General features: G+C 39.4%; 1 protein-coding gene across 1 annotated transcript in view; it reads right to left on the bottom strand.

The window, feature by feature from the left end:
- Nucleotides 1-14,470: 14,470 nt before the first annotated feature.
- The window catches only part of LOC124079022 (antigen WC1.1-like), a 73,959-nt gene continuing 61,317 nt past the window's right edge, over nucleotides 14,471-27,112 (bottom strand). The window contains 11 exon segments of the mRNA XM_058572553.1: nucleotides 14,471-14,752; nucleotides 14,851-14,915; nucleotides 15,823-15,911; nucleotides 17,248-17,343; nucleotides 17,722-17,859; nucleotides 18,248-18,280; nucleotides 18,499-18,813; nucleotides 18,903-18,944; nucleotides 25,272-25,520; nucleotides 25,523-25,585; nucleotides 26,741-27,055. Coding sequence (XP_058428536.1) covers nucleotides 14,713-14,752; nucleotides 14,851-14,915; nucleotides 15,823-15,911; nucleotides 17,248-17,343; nucleotides 17,722-17,859; nucleotides 18,248-18,280; nucleotides 18,499-18,813; nucleotides 18,903-18,944; nucleotides 25,272-25,520; nucleotides 25,523-25,585; nucleotides 26,741-27,055 — 1,445 coding nt within the window. The 3' untranslated portion in view covers nucleotides 14,471-14,712.

The following is a 27,112-nucleotide window of genomic DNA, read 5'->3' as shown; positions in this document are numbered from 1 at the left end:
TCAACATAGTTCTCGAAACACTGGCCAGAGCAATTAGACAGACGAAAGAAATTAAAGGCATAAAAATTGGAAAAGAAGAACTTAAATTATCACTATTTGCAGATGATATGATTCTATACCTAGCAGACCCAAAAGGCTCTACAAAGAAACTATTAGAGCTAATAAATGAATTCAGCAAAGTGGCAGGATATAAAATCAACACACATAAATCAAACGCATTCCTGTATATCAGCGACAAATCCTCTGAAATGGAAATGAGGACAACCACTCCATTCACAATATCTTCAAAAAAAATAAAATACTTGGGAATCAACCTAACAAAAGAGGTGAAAGACTTATACAATGAAAACTACAGAACCCTAAAGAGAGAAATAGAAGAAGATCTTAGAAGATGGAAAAATATACCCTGTTCATGGATAGGCAGAACTAACATCATCAAAATGGCGATATTACCAAAAGTTCTCTATAGGTTTAATGCAATGCCAATCAAAATCCCAACGGCATTTCTTGTAGAAATGGAGAAAGCAATCATGAAATTCATATGGAAAAATAAAAGACCCAGAATAGCAAAAACAATGCTAAGCAGGAAGTGTGAATCAGGCGGTATAGCGATACCAGACTTCAAACTATACTACAGAGCAATAGTAACAAAAACAGCATGGTACTGGTACCAAAACAGGCGGGTGGACCAATGGTACAGAATAGAGGACACAGAAACCAATCCACAAAACTACAACTACCTTATATTTGATAAAGGGGCTAAAAGCATGCAATGGAGGAAGGATAGCATCTTCAACAAATGGTGCTGGGAAAACTGGAAATCCATATGCAACAAAATGAAACTGAATCCCTTTCTCTAGCCATGCACAAAAGTTAATTCAAAATGGATCAAGGAGCTTGATATCAAATCAGAGACACGCCATCTGATAGAAGAAAAAGTTGGCTACGATCTACATACTGTGGGGTCGGGCTCCAAATTCCTCAATAGGACACCCATAGCACAAAAGTTAATAACTAGAATCAACAAATGGGACTTACTCAAACTAAAAAGTTTTTTCTCAGCAAAAGAAACAATAAGAGAGGTAAATAGGGAGCCTACATCCTGGGAACAAATCTTTACTCCTCACACTTCAGATAGAGCCCTAATATCCAGAGTATACAAAGAACTCAAAAAATTAGACAATAAGAGAACAAACAACCCAATCAACAAATGGGCCAAGGACCTGAACAGACACTTCTCAGAGGAGGACATACAGTCAATCAACAAGTACATGGAAAAATGCTCACCATCTCTAGCAGTCAGAGAAATGCAAATCAAAACCACCCTAAGATACCATCTCACTCCAGTAAGATTGGCAGCCATTATGAAGTCAAACAACAACAAGTGCTGGCGAGGATGTGGGGAAAAGGGTACACTTGTACATTGCTGGTGGGACTGCAGATTGGTGCAGCCAATTTGGAAAGCAGTATGGAGATTTCTTGGAAAGCTGGGAATGGAGCCACCATTTGACCCAGCTATTCCCCTTCTTGGTCTATTCCCTAAAGACCTAAAAAGAGCATGTTACAGGGACACTGCTACATCGATGTTCATAGCAGCACAATTCACAATAGCAAGACTGTGGAACCAACCTAGATGCCCTTCAATAGACGAATGGATAAAAAAAATGTGGCATTTATACACAATGGAGTATTACTCTGCATTAAAAAATGACAAAATCATAGAATTTACAGGGAAATGGATGGCATTAGAGCAGATTATGCTAAGTGAAGCTAGCCAATCCCTAAAAAACAAATGCCAGATGTCTTCTTTGATATAAGGAGAGTAACTAAGATCAGAGTAGGGACGAAGAGCAGGAGAAGAAGATTAACATTTAACAGGGATGAGATGTGGGAGGGAAAGGGAGAGAGAAGGGAAATTGCATGGAAATGGAAGGAGACCCTCAGGGTTATACAGTGGAGGGGGTAGAGAGAGAGGAGGGGAGGGGAGGGGAGAGGTGGGAGGGGAGGGGAGGGGAGAGGTGGGAGGGGAGGGGAGAGGTGGGAGGGGGGAGGGTGGAGGATGGGAAAGGCAGCGGAGCACAACAGACACTAGTATGGCAATATGTAAATCAATGGATGTGTAACTGATGTGATTCTGCAATCTGTGTATGGGGTGAAGGTGGGAGTTCATAACCCACTTGAATCAAAGTGTGGAATATGATATGTCAAGAAATTTGTAATGTTTTGAACAACCAACAATAACAAATTAAAAAAAAAAAAAGAAAAACTTTCCCTTCCTTGGATTGACTTAGTACAGAACAGCTTGGGAGACAGATCACTTACCATGCATTACTCTGAGCTTTCTCCTTCCCTGCTCAGATGAGGGAAGGTGCTGGATTTGTGCCTCTGAACCTGCAACTTTGTGACAACTATGAAGCCTCCAGGTATTCATGAGCATTCTCTTATTTAACACCTAGGACAGCATGAGATGGAACTGAGATCCAGTTCCCTCAGGGTTCTCACAATCTCCCATTGTGCCTGAAGCTGTGACCTCACCAGCTTGAGCACCAACAGGTAACAGCAAGGGGCTAGATTCTCCATGTTCTTCCCATTGTCAAAATATGGTTTTGCAAATGATCCACACAAATCCTATCCCTGGGATCTTCTTTATATCAATTGTATATGGTTGTATCCTGGGACCTTTCCTCTTCCTTTTTTTCATTTTCCTGCTGATTCATCAGTTCAGAAAGAAAAATTATCAAGGTAGGCACTGAAGAACACCAAGAGTTTGAGATAAGGAGAGCAGTAGACCATGGGTAAGAAGAGGTCCACTATGATGAGCCTACTGAATCTGCATCCTATCCTTACTACATTTTCTGGGAAATGATGCTTGTTTTTCTCTGAACTCCATGCCTCAGTGACTTTGGATTAGAAGTGCCAAGGAAAGATGGTGTCATGTATGATGACAGTAGGCAGCTGAGAACAGAAACTAGGTTAGGACTGGAATAGGTTTGGACTTGGCCAGGAATTTTCAGTATGCACATAAACCATAAAAATAGAGTGGCCTCTGATGCTCTGAGAGCAACCCCACAGTCCTCATGTGATCTATATGAAGGTGTTTCAGAAAGTGACTTGGTCTCAATTTTGATTCCATATGAATATTTTCTGTGTGCGGCATTATGTGAGGTCATCCATTATGACCATGAGACCAGGGAGGAGAAAGAGCTGGCAGTCAGGTGGATATTCCTTGCCCTCCCTAGCTTGCTTTCTCTTGACAGTCATCATCTGGGGTGATTCACAGGATCTGTGTGCCCAGTATCTGCACATGGCATTCCTAAATCCCACTTCAGAAGTGACTTTCTAGTCTCAAGATACCATAGATCTTTCTATGGACATTGAGTCTTCTCTTTGGAAAGAAAATATTTCAAGGCTGAGTTTTTGTTCTGAAAATCTGTCTCATTTCCACATGTGTGAGCTTCTCTGCTTATGTCTATCCTGGAATGTTTGTTACTGTCTTATGATGCAGTGGCCAAGCTGTCACTGGCAATGGGAGTGTGGAGATTGTTATTTGTGGAAATGTCCTATGCAATGTGGGCAAATCCACTCTTGGGAATAAGAAAAGAGATAGGATATGGCTAAATGTAAAAGAGACACTGAAAGGAATAGAGCTTTGGGAAGTTGCAACCTCCATGTTCTGAGAGGGAGAGTCTGCCTCCTGGGTGACCATTCTTCAAGTAATGAATGGGCATTTCTCCAGTTGGTTTAAACTCTAAATGTGTATGAGAGACAGACAGAGAGAGAGAGAGAGAGAGAGAGAGAGAGAGACAGACAGACAGACAGACAGACAGACAGACATAGAGATCTGTGCCTGCCTTTTGACTCCAGAGAAGAAGAAATAGTCTGGGCTCTTCATATCCTTAACTGCTCAAATAGTTTCAGATATATGCTCTTGTGGAGATAATGTGTCTGTATTCCCAAATAAAAACATCTGGTTTGACAAAAAAAAAACTGTCACAAAATTTTAGAGTGGGAGAATTTTTTGAATATCATTTTTTAAAAGATACAAGGATTTGGTGAACATTTTGTTTAAAATTTTGAAGTTGGCATATCTACCAATAATTTAGAGTATCTTTAATTTCAGACTTTGAGATTATCAGTACTTGAAGGGATCACTGGGCTTGCATAGCCAAATAGTTTGGCACACATGAAGTCACTGAAAGTGGGTAATGGGACTTCTCAGAGTCACACAGAAATCACTTTTAGATCCAAATGTTCCACCCCATTTCCATGCTTTCTACCAGGGACCCTTTTCTCCTCTCAGAGGACAGATCAAAAAAACTAGGAAATATAATTACAAAAATGAAAGACCTTCAATTCTTCTGAGCTTTATATGTGAAATGGATGAGATGGATACACCCAGGGCCACTTTCAGAGAAATGTGATCTAGTGACAGCATGCCATAGTGCTTGGTTTCTAGATCACCTGTCATCATCATGAAATTCTTAGTTTTTCAACTGGCAGCTCTGTGTTTTAATTATGTCCTGGGCCTCAGTGTACCCAAGAGGACAGTTCCTCCTACACAGGTAAAAAGCAGTTCAGTATCCAGGAGCCTAGACTTATTTCCTGGGATGATGAGGTTGAGCCATTAATTGCCAATCCTCCCAGCAAAGGCAAGATAGGGGTGGGTTCATGATTCTTAATTTAACAGGATCACCTTCCCAAGTCATATGTGTTATTTCTTGACACCTTTGGGGAGAATAGGAAGAAATTCGAGATTGAGTTACATCCACCTATGCATTTTTTTGATACTGAAATCATATCTTCCCACCCAGTTACAGCCATCTCATGGATTATGATATTTTGGGGCCAATTCAGAATGTAAAAACCAAAGTGAGAAATACCATTAAAAAGACAAATCACTTACAAAGTATTATGGTACTATATAGTTATTAATATATTAAGATTACCTTGGTAAGTGTGTATTCTTTGCAGCGGGGCAGGTTTGGGGCAAGGGAATTACTCCAAAGTTCTTTAAGACTCATAGAAGTACGGGTTACATAATTTTCAGAGCTTGATGCAAAATGAAAATGTTCAAAAATTATTAAAACTTTGAAGCGGATCTGGAACAGTTCCCCCAGTACCAGACCTTCTAAGCAGGGGGCATTGTACAATTGCTTAGGTCACAGTGCCCATGAAGCCACACCTGATCCACAGAATTTCAGAGCTGGAAGACCAATAAACCACAGCCTATGTTAAGGTGGTGTTGTCCCTTGTGAAGATAAAAATCATAGCAGCAGTATCCATTTGAGAACTTTCAGGAAAAGCTAGAATTATTCCTGTGGGCATTTGGGAAGCCAAGATTTTGTCACTTTGTGCCCTTAAGGAAGAGACAGTAATGGAGCTAACCTTCCTGCAATCAATTTCCTTAAGATTTTGTCAGGGGAAAACTATGTTGTTCACAATTCCTTTCTCTGATTCCATTTCCTTAATTGTGCAGACTGAGAAACAGCTCTTTACAGACTTCTTGATCAATAGTTGGTATTGTCCTATGCATCTAAAGTTTGGTAGAAATTATCTCAATCTGTATCCCTAGGTTGCTGTGCTTTTACCTTGCCCTTGATTCTGATGACTCTAGAGAGCTTTATTTTGTCTCTGGGTCATAACTATAACCAGACCCTAAATTTGCTATCTCTGTTTTTTTTTCACATTCTCAGATGAGAAGAAACTCCTGAATGAAGCAGACCTCAGATGTGATGAAGCGGACCCCATATGTGAGGATGTTAACAGAGCCTGTGGAATGCCATACCAAATCTCAATGTACCTGTATTGACACAGTTACATTGTGGTCCAGGGTAGAGGTTCAGAATCCTTCACAGTATGTGTCCAGATAGGATAATGCTGACTTGTGTCCATTTTTATATGTTTACCAATAATAAATTCTTTGGTCCTTTTAGACCAGTTCTGTGTAACTAGGAAATCTTTGTGAACATCTAGAAATGTCATCACAAATTTCTTTCATAGAATTCATAACATAGCTACTATAATGCAGAGATGTTTGTTTTCTCCTGGGTGAAATCCTAGACCAGTGACCTGTGCTCAGACTGAGTAAGATGCCAACTGCCGCTCCAGAGCTGAGATTTCTCTCCCCAAAGATGATGTCACAATAAAAACACCTGAATATTCCAGAAATGTTCTATGCTATTACATCATCTTTTCTTGCATAATTTTGTTCCCTCCCCCCATCATGACTAGAATTTGATTTCATGAAGGCAGATGCAGGTGTAACAGAATTTCCTGTAAAAATAAACTGACCGAAAATATTGGAAATCTAAAATGTTCTCAGAAACATAAATTGGAACAGGAAGATACAAGACTCAGGCATAAACAGACTGTTTTTAAGTTGTTAACTTGAAATGTTAGCTGTGAAGATTCTTTATAAGTAAATAAATTTATAGATTTTAAATATAAAGACATTTATAAATATTTATATATATAAAATAAATAAATTTCCCAATGTACTTCTAAGCACATTTCTGCCTTTTTATGGTGGAGTTATTGGGTTTAGCACCTCATATCTGCCAATGGATAATGAGCATTTGTCTCTTAAGAGTTTTCACTGAAGACCTTCATATATTCTCAACTATATTGATTTCCATTTTATTTTATTATTTAATTTATCTTTTCTGTGTTGAGAATGAACCCATGGCCTTGCACAGGCTAAGCAATCACTCTGCTGCTGAGCTATTCCCCCTTCCCTATATTGATATCAAAAAATGTAAACAGATTCAAGTGAACCCATAGCACAGTTGGGTTTTAGCTGGAGAAACAATTTTTGCTTCCTGGTTCACTTTCTCTGTCTATGAGAAAAGATCATAAACTCACCTCTTTATTGGTAGGTAACAGTAGTCCTAGAAGTGGATTACAGATGGAGTTAGTGATGTTCTGTTGGGCTCTCGACTATTCTTGTTTCCTCAGCATGTTGTAACCAGGATGAATGTGGATATTCATCTCCACTCATATCCTAGAAGATACATCTCATATCCTAGAAGATACTGACGTATGACTTCTTGAGAAATAGTTTTATTGTAAGAAGTATACTCTCTCTAAATTATTCCATATTCCTCAAATTATGTGTTTTGAAGAAAGTGAAGTAATCCTCTAGGTTCAAGCCAGAGGTACAGAAAAGTCAAATGATAAGTTTTAAATGCTAAAAGTATTTATTTAATTTTATCCCCACTTCCCAACATATGCCTGTTGGGGAAGGGAAGGGGAATGAGGTTATTTCTGTCCTGCTGTCAATAGGACAGAGTAGTACACTGCGCAGAGTAGGGTCAGACTTCCTAAGCTTCACAGGAAAATTATCAGAGTCAACCATTTTCTGGGCATCAGCTTCAGATAACAAGAAGATGAATCACTATCCCTATATACACTCTGGAATATTTCTAACAGCTCTCAGATGTGTTTGAACTATCATGCTTCTAACCACTTGAATTTTTTTAATATCTTTATTTTATATTTATGTAGTGCTGAGGATCGAACCCAGTGTCTCACGCATGCTAGACGAGCTAACCACTTGAATTTTTAGTCTGTTTCTGCCTTTCCTCTCTATTCCTCCTATCGTTTCCCTGCCCAGTTTTACCTAATATATGAACATTTTACTGTTTCTTCCTTCTCTAAAATATTATTCTTAAAAGCTTTTTTTTTACAAGAGGAAGTGAGGGGAAAGGGAAAAATAATACAAGGGGGACAAATGAATGTCAGTAGAGGGGGCAGAGAGAGAAGAGGGGAGGGGAGGGGAGGGGAGGGGGGATAGTAGAGGATAGGAAAGGCAGCAGAACACAACAGACACTAGTATGGCAATATGTAAATCAATGGATGTGTAACTGATGTGATTCTGCAATCTGTATATGGGGTAAAAATGGGAGCTCATAACCCACTTGAATCAAAGTGTGAAATATGATATATCAAGAACTATGTAATGTTTTGAACAGCCAACAATAAAAAATTTTTTTAAAAAATTAAATAAATAAATAAATAAAAGCTTTTGGGGGCTGAGGTGGTAGCTCAGTGGTTGAGCGCTTGCCTCACATGTGTGTGGCATTAGGTTCGATCCTCGGCACCACAAAATAAAGATATTGTGTCCATCTACAACTAAAAAAAAAATTTAAAAAAAGCTTTCTTTACATAACCCACCTTTACTGATGTTTTGTGTTAAAGGAGAGCTAAGAGTAAAGACATGGATCTTAGCAAATCAACCTAATCTTAATATCCCACTATTGTTATACTTCAGCCCTTCACTCAAGGGAATTTCTCTTTGGAACTCTATGTTCATTCTGTGACCATTACTTAGTCCACTCTCTCTATTGGCCTTTTCTAATTCCTTTCTTTTACAATGAAATGGCTTACATAAGCCTCTTGAAACTGACCCTCCAGCCTCAGGTATAGAGAGGTAACAGGAGAATAATCCATTAAAACACACTTTTTTTCAAATAGAGGCAAAGCAGAAGAATTTTGTCTACTTAGAATGGTAAGTTTTGCTCATGGGCAGGAAATCACAGGAAAGTGTTATGTTCCCAGTAGTCATTACCAGTCTGATTTTCTGATTCTCATAGTTGAGATCTCATGCACAATCTGAAACTGTCAAACAGGATTTACTCATTCTGTCTAATCTGAGTTGAGGCCAGCCTTGCACTGGTCCAAGAGGAACTGCCCAATTTCTATATAGAAACACAACAGCAGTTTAGCAGATAAGTCTGGTTTGTGGGTGCTAACAAGCACCATGCTCACATACAGACTTCAGAAAAGGAATTTAAATCTAATTATAAAAATTGGACACTGACTGAGGTACTGTAATACAACAAACATACAGCACTAACTTTTGCTACTACTACCCACAACCCACCCCCTTTTCCTGAATGCAAAAGTAACTGCTGTTGTTTCTTTTGATATAGCAAGATTTTCCTTCCTGTTATATACCACTATGGTCATAAATGCAAATGTGTCTAATGATGAGCAGAAAAACATCCTGCACCTTTGGTCATATCTGATTAACAGTAATGCAAGAGGCCTTGCTGATCTCTATTTGGCAGAAAATTGTGGGGTAACTATGAGGTATGTTTTTGAGTGCTTTGAAAGATCCATAGCACCTATAGAATTTCTTAAACTAGTAATTTCATCACTGATCAATCATAGAGGTAAAGGGGCATTTAACTTGAGAAATTTCAATTTGATATAATAATAACATTTCATGTAGATTGGCTCACAAAATGACAACAACTTATAGCATGTTCTCTAAACATATCTTCTTAAATGGGATAGGGTGTTTTATAGGTCATGCCTCCCCATTTCTTACAAAATGCTAAACTAACAGGGGCTGACCACTCCCAAAATCAACTCCAGAGAAATAGTAGTGATATGGGAATAGGTATCCAAGGCCTATCAGGGCGAGTCTCTCCTTGAGTGGACTGAAGCCTACTCTAACCTGGCAAGTGAGAGCAGTGAGTGTGGCTGGGTTGGAGAAGGGCATCAAGCTCGGAAGAGGGCTGTAGGGGAGACAATGAAAGTTCTGATCTTGCATTTCCCTAATTCATTTAATTACTTGTGCTATAGCTACAGAAATTTGTGGCAGCAACCTACACTACTTTCTATGTTGCGACTCTTATCGGGGAAATACAAAGGTTACTAAGTTGAGAAGCTAAACAGTGAAAAAAAGGTAAAATAGATAGGCTGAAGAACAAATTGGTGCGTTGAACTATAAATCTACCAAGAAGGCCAGAGAAAATAATAGAGGTAGAAAATACCAATGAAGTGCTAAAGAACATAGAGATAGCATCTACTTATCAGGATCCCCAGAAGGGAAGAAACATAAACCTGGAAAAAAGGAAATTTGAAGAACTGATAGATGGGAATTTCACAGATACACACACACACACACACACACACACACACACAACTAAAGTCAGTTATATTAGTTCACCATTTTGTTAGGAATAGATGACATGTAAAAAACATCCCATTTAAGAACAAAAAAAAATACTTGTAGATTGCCTCTCAAGTAAGATAAATGAAAATAACAAGTCTAGGTAAATATAGAGAAATTTTTTAAATAACAAGGTAAAATTTCCAGAGAAAAGGGAACATATCTGCCAAGAAAAATCAGGTTGATTCTAAACTTCTCAATAGCAACAGTACTTATAAGAAAATAAGAAAGTAAAATATTTCTTTAGAGTTTTAAAAACAAAATTTTGAACTTAGAATAGTAAATACAGCAAAAAATTAAATTTGGTCTAGGTCACAGTACAGTCCTGAGTTATAAATATCTCCACGGTCTTATCCAATTAAATTAAAACAGTCATCTTTGCACCATTCCTTCAGATTTGCTTTGACACCAAGAGTGCTCATTTTGGCTATCTATTGCCCTGTTTTCCTTAGTTAATCTCTAGCTCTACTATGATTAACTTATTGTTCTTATGAAACTACAGCATCCTCTTAATTGCTTACCAAAAAAAATCTCTACTGTTTTTGAGGATAACCAATATATTTTGGATATTAACCTTTTATCAGATATATGGTTTGCAAATATTTTCTCCCACTTTTTGGGTTGCCTTTTCTTTGGTGTACTGTTCTCTTTCCTGTGTAAAGGCTCTTTATCTTTGTATGGTTCCACTTGTCTTCACATTCTGTTCCAAACAGAGTTAGTTATCCTAGGGCCAACTATGAATCTATTCTTATAGAACAAAACCCCTATGCAGCACTTGCCAGTGCTCAGAAGATGGGAGTAAAAACCACTTACCTTGGGCTTAGACTCCTCCCTTATAACCAGGATACTGGGCAATTGCAGTATCTTGTCCTTTCTTGTTTTTATCAGCATGGAACTTCAACCTTTGAGCTAGCTGGAGGGGATGAGAAATTACAATAGCCCACCCAACCTGGGGAGACACTGCAATACATGATGAGAGTATGGCAGAGGGAGGGCCTGGTATTCTCAGCTGCATTCACCAACTTCCATTATACTCTGATGAAAAGTAGATGTGGGTCTTAGTTCAAGAGCATTAGGCCTTGCTTTCCTATTTAGTCAATTTCCTTGAATGTTTTTCCATTTGCTTTATGCCCTTAGAACAAAATCCAAAAATATTAAATGGTTGTTACGGTTTTATAAGAAACTATTTTCATCTGTTCCAATATTTCTCTGGGGAGAGAGTCTGTGGAGCTTCTCCACTACTATTATAGAATTCTCTCTCCTTTGTTACTTTAGAGCACAAGGAGATGATCCTGGTTCATCTTATTTTTCTGTGCTCTAGAATTAAGCATGCTTACAAATGTGTTACACATAAACCAATACCAAAATGAACCAGTTTTTCTCTTGGTTTGCTTATTGCCATCAGCATTTAATTACTCATAGATCCTTTCAGTGAACAAAGCTGGAAAAAAATTTACAATTACAAATAAATATATACACACATTGTTTCTGTTCTGCATTTTTCTATATATACATGCAAATATTAAAACTATCTTATATTTTCCTTCCAAAAGACCACTATAAAAACAATAACTGAATCAATTTTCCCATATCATGGTTATATATCATCATGTGCCTTATGTGAGGGACACCAACATTTCTGATCTTAACTGAGGAAACCATTATTCTTACTTCTTAGATATTCTTCATATGGTACTGTGACAAGTAGTTTAGATTTAAAGGCTTTAAAGACTACTAAGGTTCTTAACGTTAAGTGAAGTGATAAAAGCAGTAACTTGTACAAACTTCAGTAAGCCATAGATGCATGTTTCAGTATCTAGAGCAATTATGAAAGCATAGTAAAAGAATGTATAGGGGCTGGGGTTGTGGCTCAGGAGTAGAGCATTCACCCAGCACATTTGAGGCACTAGGTTTGATCCTCAGCACCACATTTTTTAAAAAATGAATTAGGGCTAGGGATATAGCTAAGTTGGTAGAATGCTTGCCTCGCATGCCCAAGGCCCTGGGTTCAATCCCCAGTACCCCCCCCCAAAAGAAAGAAAGAAAAGAAAAATGAATGTATAATTTAAAAAACTGAAAGAGAACAATTAAGACATTTGATTGATAGAAAATATAGCAAAAGGAGTAAGAAAAGCATAAAACTGGCAGGTAAAAATATCTAAGATCATAGATAAACACATAAATTGGGGTGCCGCAGTCTGGCTGGGCACAAATGCTGCAGTCTGGCTGGGCACACAATCACGAGCCACCACACAGTTTGTAGATTCAAACAGCAACTCTTTATTCCCGAACTCACACCAGCCGTCTACAATCACGTTCTGGGGAAATCCACGTTCTCTGCCCAAATACACCTCCACTGGGCTTCTGTCTCCCAAAATATACTGTCTGAATCCCGTGAGAACTCAAGGGGAACTCAGGCAGCAGGATACACCCTATTCCCAGCAGGAATAATCTTAAACCTTAAACCTGGAACCTAAACTGGGAACGCCCTAAACACGATTATCTTAAAACCGGGAACACCCTAATCTGCCTTGGTCCTTGAGCAAGGTCACCTACATTCAATGTCACTGCAACATGTCAGCAACATGGGGTACGCTGGCAAGGAAATTGTCATACCTACTTGGCTAATGGCTCCCAGCATTGGGGGTTTGTTTTTATTACTTTAGTATTGAGTTTTATGATTTCCTTATAATATTTGGGATATTAACTCCTTATCAGATATATTGTCTGTAAATATTTTCTCCCACTCCACACGCTGCTTCTTCATTTTGTTCATCGTTTTCTCTACTGTGCAGAGATTTCAGTTTGTTGTAGTCCTACTTGCTTATTGTTACTCTTGTTGCCTGTGTTTTGATGTCAGATCCAAAAGTATCACTCCAAGACCAAAACCAAGGAGATTTTTCTCTAGGTTTTCTTCTAGGAGTTTTAGGGTTTCAGACTTTATATTTAAAGTTTAAATCCATTTCAACTGAAGTTTTGTTTATGATATAAAACAAGAGCACAATTTTATTCTTTTGTATGCCAATGTCTAGTTTTTCCAACATCTTCACTTAAAGGCATTTTCCTTTCCCTATTGCATATTCTTGGTTCCCTTGTCAAAAATTAGGTGAATATATATATATATATATATATATATATATATAGAGAGAGAGAGAGAGAGAGAGAGAGAAATAAACACACACACACACACACACACACACACACACTATTCATCCCCCAGAAACAAAGAAATTCTTTCATGTCTGTTGTAACATAGATGAACCTAGAAGACATTATGTCTAGTGAAATAAGCCAAAGAAAGGTAAGTACTGTAGATATCATTTATATGTGAAACTAAAGAAATTAAACTTGAGAGAGTAGAATGGTGGTTGCCAGGGACTAGAGGCAAAGAAAATAGAAAATGTTAGCCAACTTTTTCATCTGATAAATGTTCACTTATCAGATGAAAAAGTTCTGGGAAATCCAATATACATTATGAGTGGTGATAAATGTGCTAAGTAATTTGTTGCAATAATCATTACATAACATATACGTATATCAAATCATGCCATTGTATACCTTGAATATTCCTTGTCAATTAAATATTTTAAGATAAAGGCAAAGAAGACAATATAATATCTCCAAAGTGACATAAGAAAGGTCACTAATATGAAATTGTTTATACAGTGAAAATAGCCTTCAAACATGAAGGTAGAATAAAGACATTTTAGGATGAATAACTAAAAAGAACCAATAAAAACTTTTTTAATTTTTTTTAAATGAGAGAATTTGTTAACAAATTTTCACTACAAAAATGCTTAAAAAAAATTCTTCAAGCTAAAAGGAAATGACAATAGATGGAAATCTGGATCTAGAAGAATTAAAAACAGCAAACATAAAAAAGTCCTTATTTTTCCTCTTTCTTTAAAATACATATGACTAGGGGCTGGGGTTGTGGCTCAGTGGTAGAGTGCTCACCTAGCATGCATGAGGCACTGGGTTCGGTCCTCAGCACCACATAAATGTAAAATAAGGATATTGTGTCCATCTAAAACTTAAGAATAAACATTTTTTAAAAAATACATATGACTAAAATAAAGGTGTTATCCAATGAAACTCCAAAGATCAGTAGAGGAAAAGGGACCCAAGGGGGGGGGGGGCGGAGAGAGAAGGGCTGGACAATGATATTGGCCAAATTATATTATTATATTGTGAGAATGTTTGAGCATAGAACAACAAATCCCATGGTTATGTACAACTATAATACACCAATAAAAAAATGTGGAAAGTTAAAAATAAAATACATATGATTATTTAAGGCATAAAACAATAAAATTGTAGAATAGATATCAAAATCCATGAACATATATTTTACATATATGATATATTATTATTTCTGAGGAAATATAATATATATATGTATAAATATGCAGTAATACTTAAGATGGAAATAACTGGAATAGCTAGAACTATATTTTGGCAAAGTTCTTTTACTTCACCTGCATATCAGGTACAATATCACTTTTAAAGAGATTGTGAAAAGATAATGCATGGAATCATTTATTATGAATAATTTTCTTTCATCGTAGGTAAATGTACAATCTATACAGTAATGAAGAAGACAGAATTCTCTTTTGTTTTGGGAAACAATATCACAATGAGTTCTCTGAAGATTTGATTGCTCCAAAAAATAGAACTAAATGGCAGCAAGCTCAATATCATCATAGCCAGGGTGTTCTTGTCCCAGGAACAGGGAGGATCCTGTCCCTTCCATGCTAGAGTTGACAGCTTCTCTGGGAGACTGCGGAGAGGTGCCTGAAACAGTAAGGAAAACCCAAGTTTCATTAGTGACAAGGCAATAGAGACCTCTTATAGAAGGAAAGACAAGTACAGAGTGGCTGCAAAATACCTACGTGGGTCCAGAGCTTGTCTGAAAGGCCAGACAGAGTTGCCTCATTCTGAGTGCTCTGTGCAAAATCTGGTTTGATATCAACAAGAGAGAGATGGGTCAATAACAGTGAGGAATACAAAAGAGCTATGAGCACTCTCTTCCACAGCAGGCTGGTCTGATTCCTTAAAAAATGGAGGCAGTAGATGACTTGTCTTGATTCCTCAGTATCTCAATAACAGACCCTACTTGACAAAGTATTTATGAAAACATTTTGGGTCCTCTGGCAGATGCCCAAGGAGGGCAGCTCAACCACATCCCAGTCTACCATTTCCCCACCAATACCCATACATAAGCAGCAAGCCTGGTCTTAGAGGAAAATGTCATATGTCCGTTGAAATAATGAGAGAAAATAGTCTCTTCCTTCTATCCTCATATTACCTACATGAGCTCTTCCCTGTTCCTGGCTTGTTTCAGCTATTTCATCTCTTCTGAAAGGAGAAACATATTGTGTTTCCTGAGTCCCTGCCCACCACATGTTGGATGTAGACATGTTTGTATGAATTGCAGAAACTTTTTGGATTTATTTCAATTTTTTAAACCTAAAACAAGATATGTGTTCTGACAACAAATATAGGGACTCTTTCAGATCATGAGAAGTAATCTGGGAGGTCTTTAAATAGAAATGTGAGTTAAATCCATGAACTATAAAATTTTGTTTTGGGGAAACCATGTAACCAAACATTTGAAGTTGATATTACACTCTATTAATGCAGAATGCAATGGCTGTAATTAAGTGTTGAAATTTCTTCATTATAAGGAAGAGACTATTCTATGACTATTCTTTTCTAGTAAAAAAAAGCTAATGATTGATAGTTTCACTGTCATCTTTCCCATGACAAGGAAGTAAGACTACTATAGACAGAGCTGTCCACTCACCTGAATAAGAATACCTAGCACCTCCTCCCTTTTCTAGGAAAAAATACTTCTCACTCACCCCAGGGACAGAAGGAATTTCAGAAACAGTTAACTCTTCAACATCATCATAACCATATCCTGTGACACTGACATGCTGTCCCAGTTGTTCTGAAAATAAAAGAATAATGTGGAAAAGCAAAATATGCATTGGACTAGATTATGCCTTAAGTATGTTCTAAAGCTGAGATTTTAGTAGCTAATTAATATAGGCATATTAATATACCAAGGCTGTCCCAAAAGCATACATTTGATCTCGATATTTTTAAAAACCCTGTAAATGCTCTAAATATTCCAATATATTATGATTAATAACATTTTCCTAAAATGGTGTTTCATATCAAAAAACATCAACAAAAGTTATTGTACTATAAGTGTCAGGTACTATTTTCTGGCATATGACCCAGAGTTGAAACACATAATATGTACACATCTGTAATTGCAGGCAATGAATCGGAACCAAGAGAACCCAGGCTGTTCATGTGCCATCAGAGACAGGAGGAGATAAAGGGAAGCATGGCTTTCAACCATTGCACATACAAGTAATCCCACCCATCCAAATCACAGGAGGCCTGGGTTTTCAATACACCTAAGTGCTCTGCTGGCCTTAGGCTCCCATCTCCACAGAGCTGTCCTGAACATGCCTCATTCCAAGAACTGCCCACATTTACCACTTGGGGAAAGGTCTAGAGTGGACATTTTTGGCTATAGAAAAGAGATCCTGATAGTTGATAAATATAGGCACTACACATTCTGTGTATCCAGGAATAATCAATTTTTTGTCTCAATATTCACATAAGCCACAAAATTATTCATATGTTACTATATCTCAGGGTCAATATCATACTTCCAGTGTTTTCTCTCACCGTGGAATTTTTTATAGGATCAGGTTCAGATGCTATTGTTTTAAATATAGCCCTTGAATTTACAATAATACATTTGATATATGTCTATGATCCCATAGAAGTAGCTTTGGATACTGAGAGAATTGCACTGAGCTTTCCCTTTCTGAGTTGACAGAGTGGTCAGAGAGGAAGAAAAACAGTTGTTAATTGGACAGAAGATATCTTTTCCATCCTAATCACAGGAAGATGTTCTTCTCACATTATAACCTCCTCCTCACCCCACCATTCAAGGGAACACCTGTCTCTACTACCTGGAGCAGATTCAGGGTCTCCATTCTCCTCATGGTGCCGTGTGTAATATGACAACTTAGTCACTGAGTCATCAGACAGATTTCCTGGTAGGGAGAAAAACATCACAGGCAAACACACATGTCATGGTTCGGAAGAAATATGGAAGCTTTAGGTTTGTAGAAAGAGGGCTTGGAGCTCCTGCCTTAGGAGGAGGATGGCCATATAGGTTGGGTAGTGATGGGGTCTGTGCTCCCTGAAGACTGCCATATCCATGACCAACTCGTGAACAGAAAGGAGGGTAGGGAACACACCTGGGCTGTCCTGCAGGTCCTCGTTCTCTGGATTCATGAGGTAATCTATCTCCTGGTACAGGGCCTCATCAACAGCATCTTCAAAAGTAGATAAGTCTGGGGAAAGCAGAATGAGTTCAGAGATTGCTCCTGGAGGTGTTTCCCTTACCAACAGAAAAACCTGTTGGAGACACTCCTCTGGGCTACCAGAGTCCCTTTCCTTAGCTTCTGCTCTGGTAGTTCAAACGATGGGTCCTGACTCTACCTGGATTCTATACTCAGTCTCCACTGACATTGTCCATACAAGAAGCCATTATTTTTCAGAGTTTCCATATTCAACCCAGGACCAAGGATTCCAGTGCTTTAAATGCTGAAGTACATAAAGCAGTTTTCCAAATAATAAGAATGGAGACTCAAACATACTTTTGAAGAAATCACAATGGTTCCACCATTCTCCCTGAATACTTTCCAGGTCACAACATCCCTAATTCCCACCTGGGCGCTCTGTTCTCCATCTATGCAGCTGAATCCCAAGGATGATAAGGACCAGGAAGAGAAGGGCTCCCAGGATGATGCAAAGGATTCCAGGTAAGGAGGAGATACCAGGGACAGGGGTTGAGACTGAACTGGTGCCTGAGGAGGTAAAGGATCATAAGTCTTTGGAGAAGACCATAAGCCCAGGAGAATCCAATTACCCTGGCCATCTCTTGATTCTTCAGGACCATGAAGTCCCCAGCTCAGATACAATGGATCTGCCTGAACCCCAAGATGTTACCACCCGAGATCCTGCTCTGAGCTATGTCAACAATCTTCTGAGTTTGGTTTTAAGGAATTTCTGTAAAGTGAACATTGGTGAGGCTTTGGAGCCCTTGGCTACTACAATTTAATAAACTGTATGGCCTGTTCTAACCCTGATCATCAGGCCTACTATAATTTTGTCAAAAATATGTAGACTTCATAGTGTAGGACTCTGAAAATATGTCTCCCTTATCACATGGGTTGGAGCAGAAGAACCACTTACTTCTAGATTTGGGAGAAACTCTAGTTCTTTCACCTGAAGAGAAGAGAAGGAAAATGAGATCACTGAAATGGTTCTGGGAATGTCACTAGGTCCCACCCACTACCTCTGGCACATGGTTCTGTCCCAGAAGCCTGGAGATTAGGCACAGCCTTCCACAGCCAGGGCTCAGGGCAGCAGGATAGCCTGGGAAGCCCTTTGGATGCAAACACACTCCTTCAACCCTGGCCCCCTCTCCTGGTCCTGCTACTCACCAGAGCACCTCACACCAGCGTCCTCCTCATGCTTGCAGTCACTCTGTCCCCAGGGTGCTGCAGCACAGGCCCACAGGGAGGGCTCCCTGCCCCTGCACTGCACCTCATCCAGCCAGATGCTTCCATTTCCAGGGCCAAATGCAGCCTCCCCTGGTGCATCCAGGGCAGAGCCACATCCCAGCTGCTGACACACCACCTCAGCCTCTGCCAGGCTCCAGGAGTCATCACACACAGTGCCCCAGGTGCCTTCATGCCAAACCTCCACTCGCCCTGAGCACTCGCTGTCTCCTCCCCTGAGTTGGAGCTTCTCTTTGTCTGAAAAGGCAGCAGCACCTCCTCTTACTCCCTGGTGGGAGGAAAGGAGCCCCTGGAAGCCATGGGGAAGGTGTGAGGGGATGAGGTACCTGTGCAGGGAGCAGTGGCTGGACAGCTCTTGGGTCGATTTCCTGCAGGAGCAAACAGTGAGGACACACCAGTTAGGGTCAACTGGAGTGGTCCTGCCCAGGACAAGGTTCTTGAAAGTCCTGGGCTCAGATCAAGTGACAGGTGGAGATATCAGGCTTCACACACAGTCTAAGGTCCTGCCTTACCAAGACATTTCCTGGAGCATATCCCTATCAGCAGCTGAAATTATTTTCATCAGTTTCCATTTTTTCACTCTCCCCATTTTCTGAACAAACATAAACACAAACGTGCTGTCTTGTACTCGCCCTCTCTCACTTATTCCCCACAATGCAAACTCCACCAGAGGAAGGACTTTGCCTTGCTTATCTCATTCCTGCTGATCCTACTATCAAGACAGTGTCTGGCACATCCACATATATGTGGAGAATCTTCTATGAACGTTATGAATAGGGACTTGATAAATATTTATTGAATGGACAAATTTTATTCTCCATTTATTCAAGAACTCTTACCCTGCTAAAAAGCAATTCCTTTACATTCTTGCTAATCAGTAAGGTAATAAATAAAATATAAATTGATGTCAATAACTTGTGGTATTAAATATTGGGCATTAAAAATATAATTAATGCATGATCACAAAAGTAATTTGTGTTTAATGTTACACTTAATTTTTAATAGAAAATTGTAAAACAGATCAAAAGAATAAAAGATTTATATTCTATAAAAGTAATAGAGCGCCAGGCATGGTAGCGCATACCTGTAATCCCATCAATTCAGGAGACTAAGGCAAGAAAATTCCAAGTCCAAACCAGTCTCAGCAACTTAAAAGAGACCCTGTCTCAAAACAAAAATAAAAAGGACTAGGGCCGGGGACAATGGTGCATGCCTGTAATCCCAGTGGCTTGGGAGGCTGAGGCAGGAGGATGGTGAGTTCAAAGCCAACCTCAGCAACAGCAAGTTGCTGAGCAACTCAGTGAGACTTTGTTTCTTTAAAAAAAATAGGGCTGGGGATGTGGCTCAGTAGTCGAGTGCCCTTGAGTTCAATCCTTAGTACCAAAAAAAAAAGGACTGGGGATATGGCTCAATAGTTTAGCATTCCATAGGTTCAATTCTTGGTACAAAAAAAAAATCAGGTAAAAAACAGTAGAACAATAGCTAGCTGGGAAGAACAAAATATATAAATATATGCACAAAACTCAAATAAATACATTAAGGAAAAAATAATACATGAGAGTTCACAGAGATAACATAGAAACAAAAAATTATAAAAAACTGAAACCAAAAGAAGTACATATACATGCAAAATAATACCAAGAAAATAAATGTCTACATGGCACTTGTTATTAAAAACCAGTATTGATATATATTATTGTCCTTTTATCCTATCACATCTGTCTTATGCAGGAACATCTCTGAAAACGAAGGCAGGACTTCTCTTGAGTGGTTGATCAACTTCAGGATGGTAGACATGCCTACCTCTCATTTCATAATGTCTTATTTCAGGAAAAAATTATTTAGTATACAATTTTAACTGCTTAATATCTCTTTAGCTGCCATAGGAAAAAGGCTGGGGCGGGGGGTGGGTGAGGAAAGAGAGACAGAAGAGAATATAAACATCTGCCTCTCAAGTATTTATCATCACATTCTTCCTAGCTGCATATTTGGGCAATTGTCACAATTCATTCATTTTTATCTTAAATGATATGGTAGAAGTTGCTGACAATTTTGATAATTTTTTCTCCGTGAAAATGAAGGAAATGGTACTTACCAGTTCATTTATCCTATTTACTTCAGGGTAATATTAATAGACAAAGGATGATGTGATATGACTAAGTTATCCTTTTACATTTTTACATGTCTTTCTTGCTTATAATGGATAAATAATGTTTTTGTAACCTAAGTAAAATAGAAAGGAAATGGTTTCTCTCTAAGCCTAATACAAACTGGTGGGAACATAAATCTCCTTGCACAAACCTCTATGCACAAAAACCAGCAAAAGCAAGAGTGGCCTATTTGGGGAAGAAGAGAAAGATAGGAGGGTTTAAGAGGAGATGGGTTGGCCATCCCTTCCTTGTGGACCTCACAGGAATGAGGTTCTTCTGTTAGTTATTCTTAGAGTAAACCCAAGTATGCCCCCCTTGCAATTTCGATGCATCAGTTACAACTGTTTCCCCTGGAACATCTCATGAACAAACTCCTCCCTCTTCCCTGATGAAGTCCTTCAATGTCTAAGCACAATATGCTGACCGCAGCTTCCCTGGCATTTCGGTTTCTAGTTGTTTTTGCACCTGGGACACACAATGAAATGTGCCAGTGTTACTTTTAAAGGAAACTCATCCAAACCACATCAACACATTAATCTACTTGGTAATCAAATAAATCTATTTCCAGCACCATATTTCTCCCTCTTTCACCCTCATACCTCTGCTTTTCAAAAGGACTTTGTACAATTTTCATCTATTTAGTATTCTTTGGTACTTTTATTTCTGGTTTGCACCTCATTCAAACTCCCCACTCTAAAATGTGTTCTCACTAGGATGCTCAGTGGCATACAATTACCTAATCACCTAATCTAATGGGCACTCTCTGTTTTTATTTACTTTTTGGCTGCAACAGATTTTGACATATTTAATTATTCAACTTTTCTTTAAAATTTCCAGAATATTTAGCAAAGAAGACAGATAGTGCAAAGGCCCTAAGAAGAGAACACATTAGAAAGAAAGTTTCCTGGGGAATAAACAAAACAACACAGTTTTGTTTTGTTTTGTTTTGTTTTTTAAAAAAAACCCACTGTCCTCTTCAATGAAACAAAGATAGTCAATATGTACATGAGTGGAAGAGTAACAGGACAGGAAAGCTGTAGAACAAGTCTTAAGGACCTTGTCAAGAGGATAAGCATAGGGCTGGGGATGTGGCTCAAGCGGTAATGTGCTCACCTGGCATGTGCGGGGCACTGGGTTCGATCCTCAGCACCACATAAAAATAAAATAAAGATGTTGTGTCCACCAAAAACTGAAAAGCAAATATTTTTTTAAAAAGAGGATAAGTGTTCTGGATTTTATATTAAGCTCAGCTGAAAGGAGGCTTATAATCAAGGAGAAAATGATACTAATTTTTAAAACACCTCTCTGGTTGACAATCAATTATAGAAGAAAGAGAGTGGAAGTAGGTGATCACCAGAGACACTTGTTTAATCTAGGCAACAGATGATCTTCCCTGGACTGACAATGACATGGAAGGAGTACAAGGATTAAGGATATACTTGAGGATAGAAGCAACAGAGTTTGCTATTATATGAGATGTGGAGGAAAAGGAAAATGGAGAAATGAGGTTGACTACTACTATGTATTGATCTTAAGTGACTGGACAATGGTAGTGACATTTACTGCAATGGAGAATTATAGCAGGTAGAAAGGGTTAGGAGCAAGTATAGAAGGGTGGAATCAAGCATTCTTTTTTAGAAGTTAAATTTGAGTTGCCTATTATATACACAAGTGAAGATGTCATGCAAAAATTGAATACAAGATTTTTTTAGTACAGGCAGAGCTAAGCTGTAGAGGTACCTATTTAGGAAATGTTGGCATATAGATGTCGTGTAAGTCCATATGGCTCAGGATGAGAGTACAACTAAGAAAAAGTAGAGATCTTATACATATCCCTTAGAGTGTCTAAAATCTAGAATCTGAGCTAAGGAGTTACAGCATATGAACTTAATGAGGTAGAGTAACAAAAGCAAAAAATAATAATAATAATTTTGAGAAGGAAAGAATGCTGATAAGATGTCAAGAACAATATAACAAACTCAGGCTTATTTTTTAGATTTCATCTTTTTTTTACCACTTCTGAGGAGTGATGAGATCTAAAACCTAACTGAAATGAGTTCAGCACAATAGACCCAGACAGAGACTATTGGCAATACTGGTAAATATGTGGGTTGTGGAGAGGAGGGCAGAGGGATAAAGAGGGCAGCAGCTGGAGAAGGAAGTGAGGTAGAGAAAGAATACTCATTTGTGTGCTTCTCAAGATATCAGGAATCAAGCCCTTAGGTACATTGATGGGTGTATTATAAGCTTTGCATCATTTTGTACTTGCATACCTGACAAAAACAACTTAGAGGTTTATTTTTGTTCACAATATAAAAGGATTCAATTGAGGTTGAGCCAGCTCCAAGACAGAAATATCATGGTGAAAGGGTATGGGGGAGGTGGGTGCTACTCAGCATATAATAGAGGAGACAAGATATAGTCCCCAGGGGCATTACTTCAGGGGCATGTACCTCCTCCAGACACACCTCACCTGCCTACAGCTACCAGCCAGTAGTCCATTCAAATTAGCAAATCATTTGATGGATCACAATGAGATTACAGTTTTCGTGATCCAATCGTTTCCCAAAAGCCTCTCCTCTGAACCTTACTGCATTGAAGACCAAGCTTTTAACACTGGAGCTTTTTTTGGTCATTCCAGATCCAACCATAACAACAGGAGTGAATCAGGAGACAGGAAGAGATGGGTGATACAGAGCAAGAGGGTGTAATTGAAGCAGGGAAATCTTCCCACAAAATGAGTGGGATTAGGATCTGTAGCCTGAGAAGAACTGTCCAATGTTAAGGATTAAGGCCTGATCCTGGGGACCAAGCAGAGAGCACACACACACAGAGTTGCTAGACTTGAAGAAAGGAATATGAATCCACAGCTGACTATTTCTGTTTTCCCAGTGATATGTAAGGCAGGATCTCATTCAAGAGAGAATGGTGAAAAACAAAAGAAAAAAAAAAGAGGATGGTGGAGGTGATAGCAGCAGAGAATATGCAAAATAGCATCAAGACAGAGCAATATGCAAAATAGCATCAAGACAGAGCAAGTAAAAAAAACAAAACAACAACGATAACAAAAAAAAAACATGCCAGAGAAAACACCCAGAATTTGTGGGCAGCATGGAGTGGCCATTAGAATTGAACCAGCAATGTAACTATGCACTATTTTTCTAGTCCTTTTCACTAGTCTAGTACAAGCAAGTAGTAGTTAATTGACTTTATCCTTGTGTTTGCCGAGTGAGACAGACAAAGAAGCAATGGAGTTGAATGTACTTAAAGGAGGTTGATTATAATGTTGGATCATGTTATTTAATCTGGTTAAAATTATGTGGAATCATGGAAAAAGTGACCTGAAAAACTGATAGAAAAAAAAACAACTGGGTGTCTCAAAGAAGATGAAAATTATGAGAAAAGCAGCATTCTATGTTATGCACCCTAAGGGTAAGAGACAATGGTCAGAGAATGGAACAATGAACTCAAGAAAGACAGTTGTTGATGATCAATAGTTTATGGGTAGGCAGAGGTGGGATAGAAGGAAAGGTGATTAGAGATGAGAAACTCAATGGAATGAGAGGTCAGGGTGTTGTCTCAGTTGTATTTAAAGCTATTAAAGTGGCTACTAATGGTCCTTGGAGCAAAACAAAGAAGACTCTGGTGAGCCTGATGCTTGGGACAAACAAGAGGATGGGGAGGATAGCAATAAACTAACCCAGAGGATGTGACCACCTCACAGCATTCAAAGTAGTTGGATGCTGAAATGACTAGTGAGAGCAAGGACTAAACCTACGCAATGTTTTTTGCAAGAGAGAAGTATATTAAAAGAGAAACAGCGCCTCCAGTTGACAGGGAAACCAGTGTTTTCTGAGAAGAGTTGGGTTTGGATAACTTTGAGGATATAGGGGAATTTGATGATAATGGGCTCCAAATTCTAGCATTTGGTTTGTGAAAGTAGGATGGAGGCGCATATAAAAGGATAGATATCATATGATTGGAATTCTGAGAAGACATAGATGCAATCAGTATTATATGGGGGCCCCTTGACCACTCAGGAGTTCCCTGTGATGTGGCAGAGGAAAACAAACAAATGCCTCTTCAACGGGATGGTCACTGGAGGGCAGGGGGTGGGGTCTGCCTAAGAGTGGTCTCTAACTCTGGTCCAGCATCTTCCACTTCTTCATGACACTCAGATTTCTGTGTAATAAGTGTTGCCAGCACTGGAGTATAAACTCTACGAGGGCAGTAGCTATGTTTTCTTCTCTTCTCTGTTCTCTGGCCTGGAATTAGTCTCTACCTACAGAGCTCTCAACAATTTTCTGCCAACAGACTGACCTGAGCAGTTGTCTGACTGGTATAGACACATTTCAGAGTAAATGACCACAGGTTTAAGAGCTGAACCAAGGTGGAATTTAATTCCCAAAACTCATCCTAACTTAAAGGTGTTGGTATGTATTTAATGACTCCTAACCCCAGTTTCTTTAGTTGAATAAAATTATCACCAAATACCTTCAGTAACCTGCAGGGATGGGACAAACACAGAAACAGACAGTAGTTCACCTGCACATGTGATATGTGCTTCCTCCTTTGGAGAGCAAGATCTCTGTTTCCAGGGGTCAGAAGGACACTGCCAGAGAGAGATATCAGTTTTCCGACAGTGGATTCCATCCACCCAGCGGGGTCTAGAACCTTCCCTGAGAGGAACAAAGAAATCCAGAGTCCCACTGTCCCCACAGCCAAGCTGTCTGCAGATCACGGACAAGGTCACAGCTTCCATGGGGCTGTGGCAGACACTGCCCCAGGTGTTTTGTAGAAAACCTCCAGCCACCCAGCACACTCCTGGTCCTCGCTCACCAGCCTGAGGGCCACGAACTCTGAAATGAAAAGGGAAACATCAGGGCTCAGTGAGCATTCAACTCTTCATATTTTGGTCTTTCTGTTGTTTTTTTGTTGTTGTTGTTGTTGTTTTTTGTTGTTGTTGTTGTTTTGGTTTTGTTTTTGTTTTTCTTCCTATCTCAAAGGTAGTGAACACACAATGCTGATGCTGCTGAGGAAGAACCCACGGAAAATAATGAAATTCTTCTTCCTTATCTGATTTTGCCAGATTGTACCCATATTTCTATTTCTACCTTAATGATGTAGTGAAAAATGGACAAGCGGGAACATAGACATAGGTACTCTGCAAAGAGGAAAAGCTGAATCCTGTTTCCTGGGTAAACATGTGACATACCCTAAGAAAGGCAGTATGGACAGTGAAGTGGCAGAATAGTGGAGCCCCAAACATTCACTTCCTCATCCTAGAAGCCTGTGAATATCCTAATCCCGGTTGCCTCATGGGGTAAAGGGGCTTTGAAGAGAGGATTAAGATAAGGATCTTTTCATTATGAGATTATACCAAATTATCTGGATTAAACATGTGATCACATCCCTACACCTGTATCCTTAAAAACAAATAACCTCTTTAGGCCATAGTCAGAGGAATGTGACAATGGAAGAATGGTCAGACAGTTGCAAAGTGATTGTTTGAAAAAATTAAGAAAGGGCCATGAGCCAAGGAATGCAGACAGCTTCTAGGAATTGGAAAAGGCTGGGAAATGAGTCTTCCCAGAGCCTCAAAGAAATGCAACCTACTGACACTTTGTGTTTAGCCCAGGAAGACCTGGGTTGGATTCCAATCTAATCTAAGATAACTAGGGTGGGTTTAAGCCTCTAACTCTGTAGTAATTTGTAACAGCAACAGTGGGGAAATAATCCAGTGGATTTTAGACAGATTTTGCACCCACATGTGACTGAAGCATGAGATCTGCTTTCAAATGGACACTGTAGAGAATGACTGTGTCAGCAGAAGCTCAGCTGCTGCTGCAGGAAATGAAAACACCTCATCTTCTCTGCTGGGAAGACAGGCACTGTGGGAGGGGCCTCCTCCCCCTGGGACCTGTCAGTAATTCCCATGCCCTGAAGTAGGGCTCAGTCACCACCCTGCAGACCCTACCAGACCTCTCAGCCTGTGCACAGTGTGCACCACAGACCTGAGCAGATGACCCCAGCATCCTCCTTGTGCCTGCAGTCGTGCTGCCCCCAGCCCTGGGAAGGGCACTGCCACACATGGGCCTCCTCTCCTGTGCAGTTCAGCTCATCCAGCCAGATGGGCCCTGATCCCTCTCCAAAGTGAGCAGAGATGGTGGCCTCCAGGGCCACTCCACAGCCCAGCTGTCTGCACACCACATGGGCATCATTCAGGTCCCAGCTGTCATCACAGATGGAGCCCCAGGAGCCCTGCTGCAGGATCTCCACTCTCCCTGCACAGCGACTGTCCCCATCCACCAGGCGGAGCTGTCTGCTGTCTGAAGAGAGACAGGGTCATGTCAGTGGGCATTCACACAGGGAATAGGGAGGCTCTG

This window comes from Marmota monax, unplaced genomic scaffold (assembly GCF_021218885.2).
Source record: "Marmota monax isolate L192 unplaced genomic scaffold, Marmota_monax_Labrador192_F-V1.1 WCK01_AAM20220418_F8-fsc00186, whole genome shotgun sequence".
Lineage (NCBI taxonomy): Eukaryota > Metazoa > Chordata > Mammalia > Rodentia > Sciuridae > Marmota > Marmota monax.
This window is presented reverse-complemented; position numbering and strand designations above follow the sequence as displayed.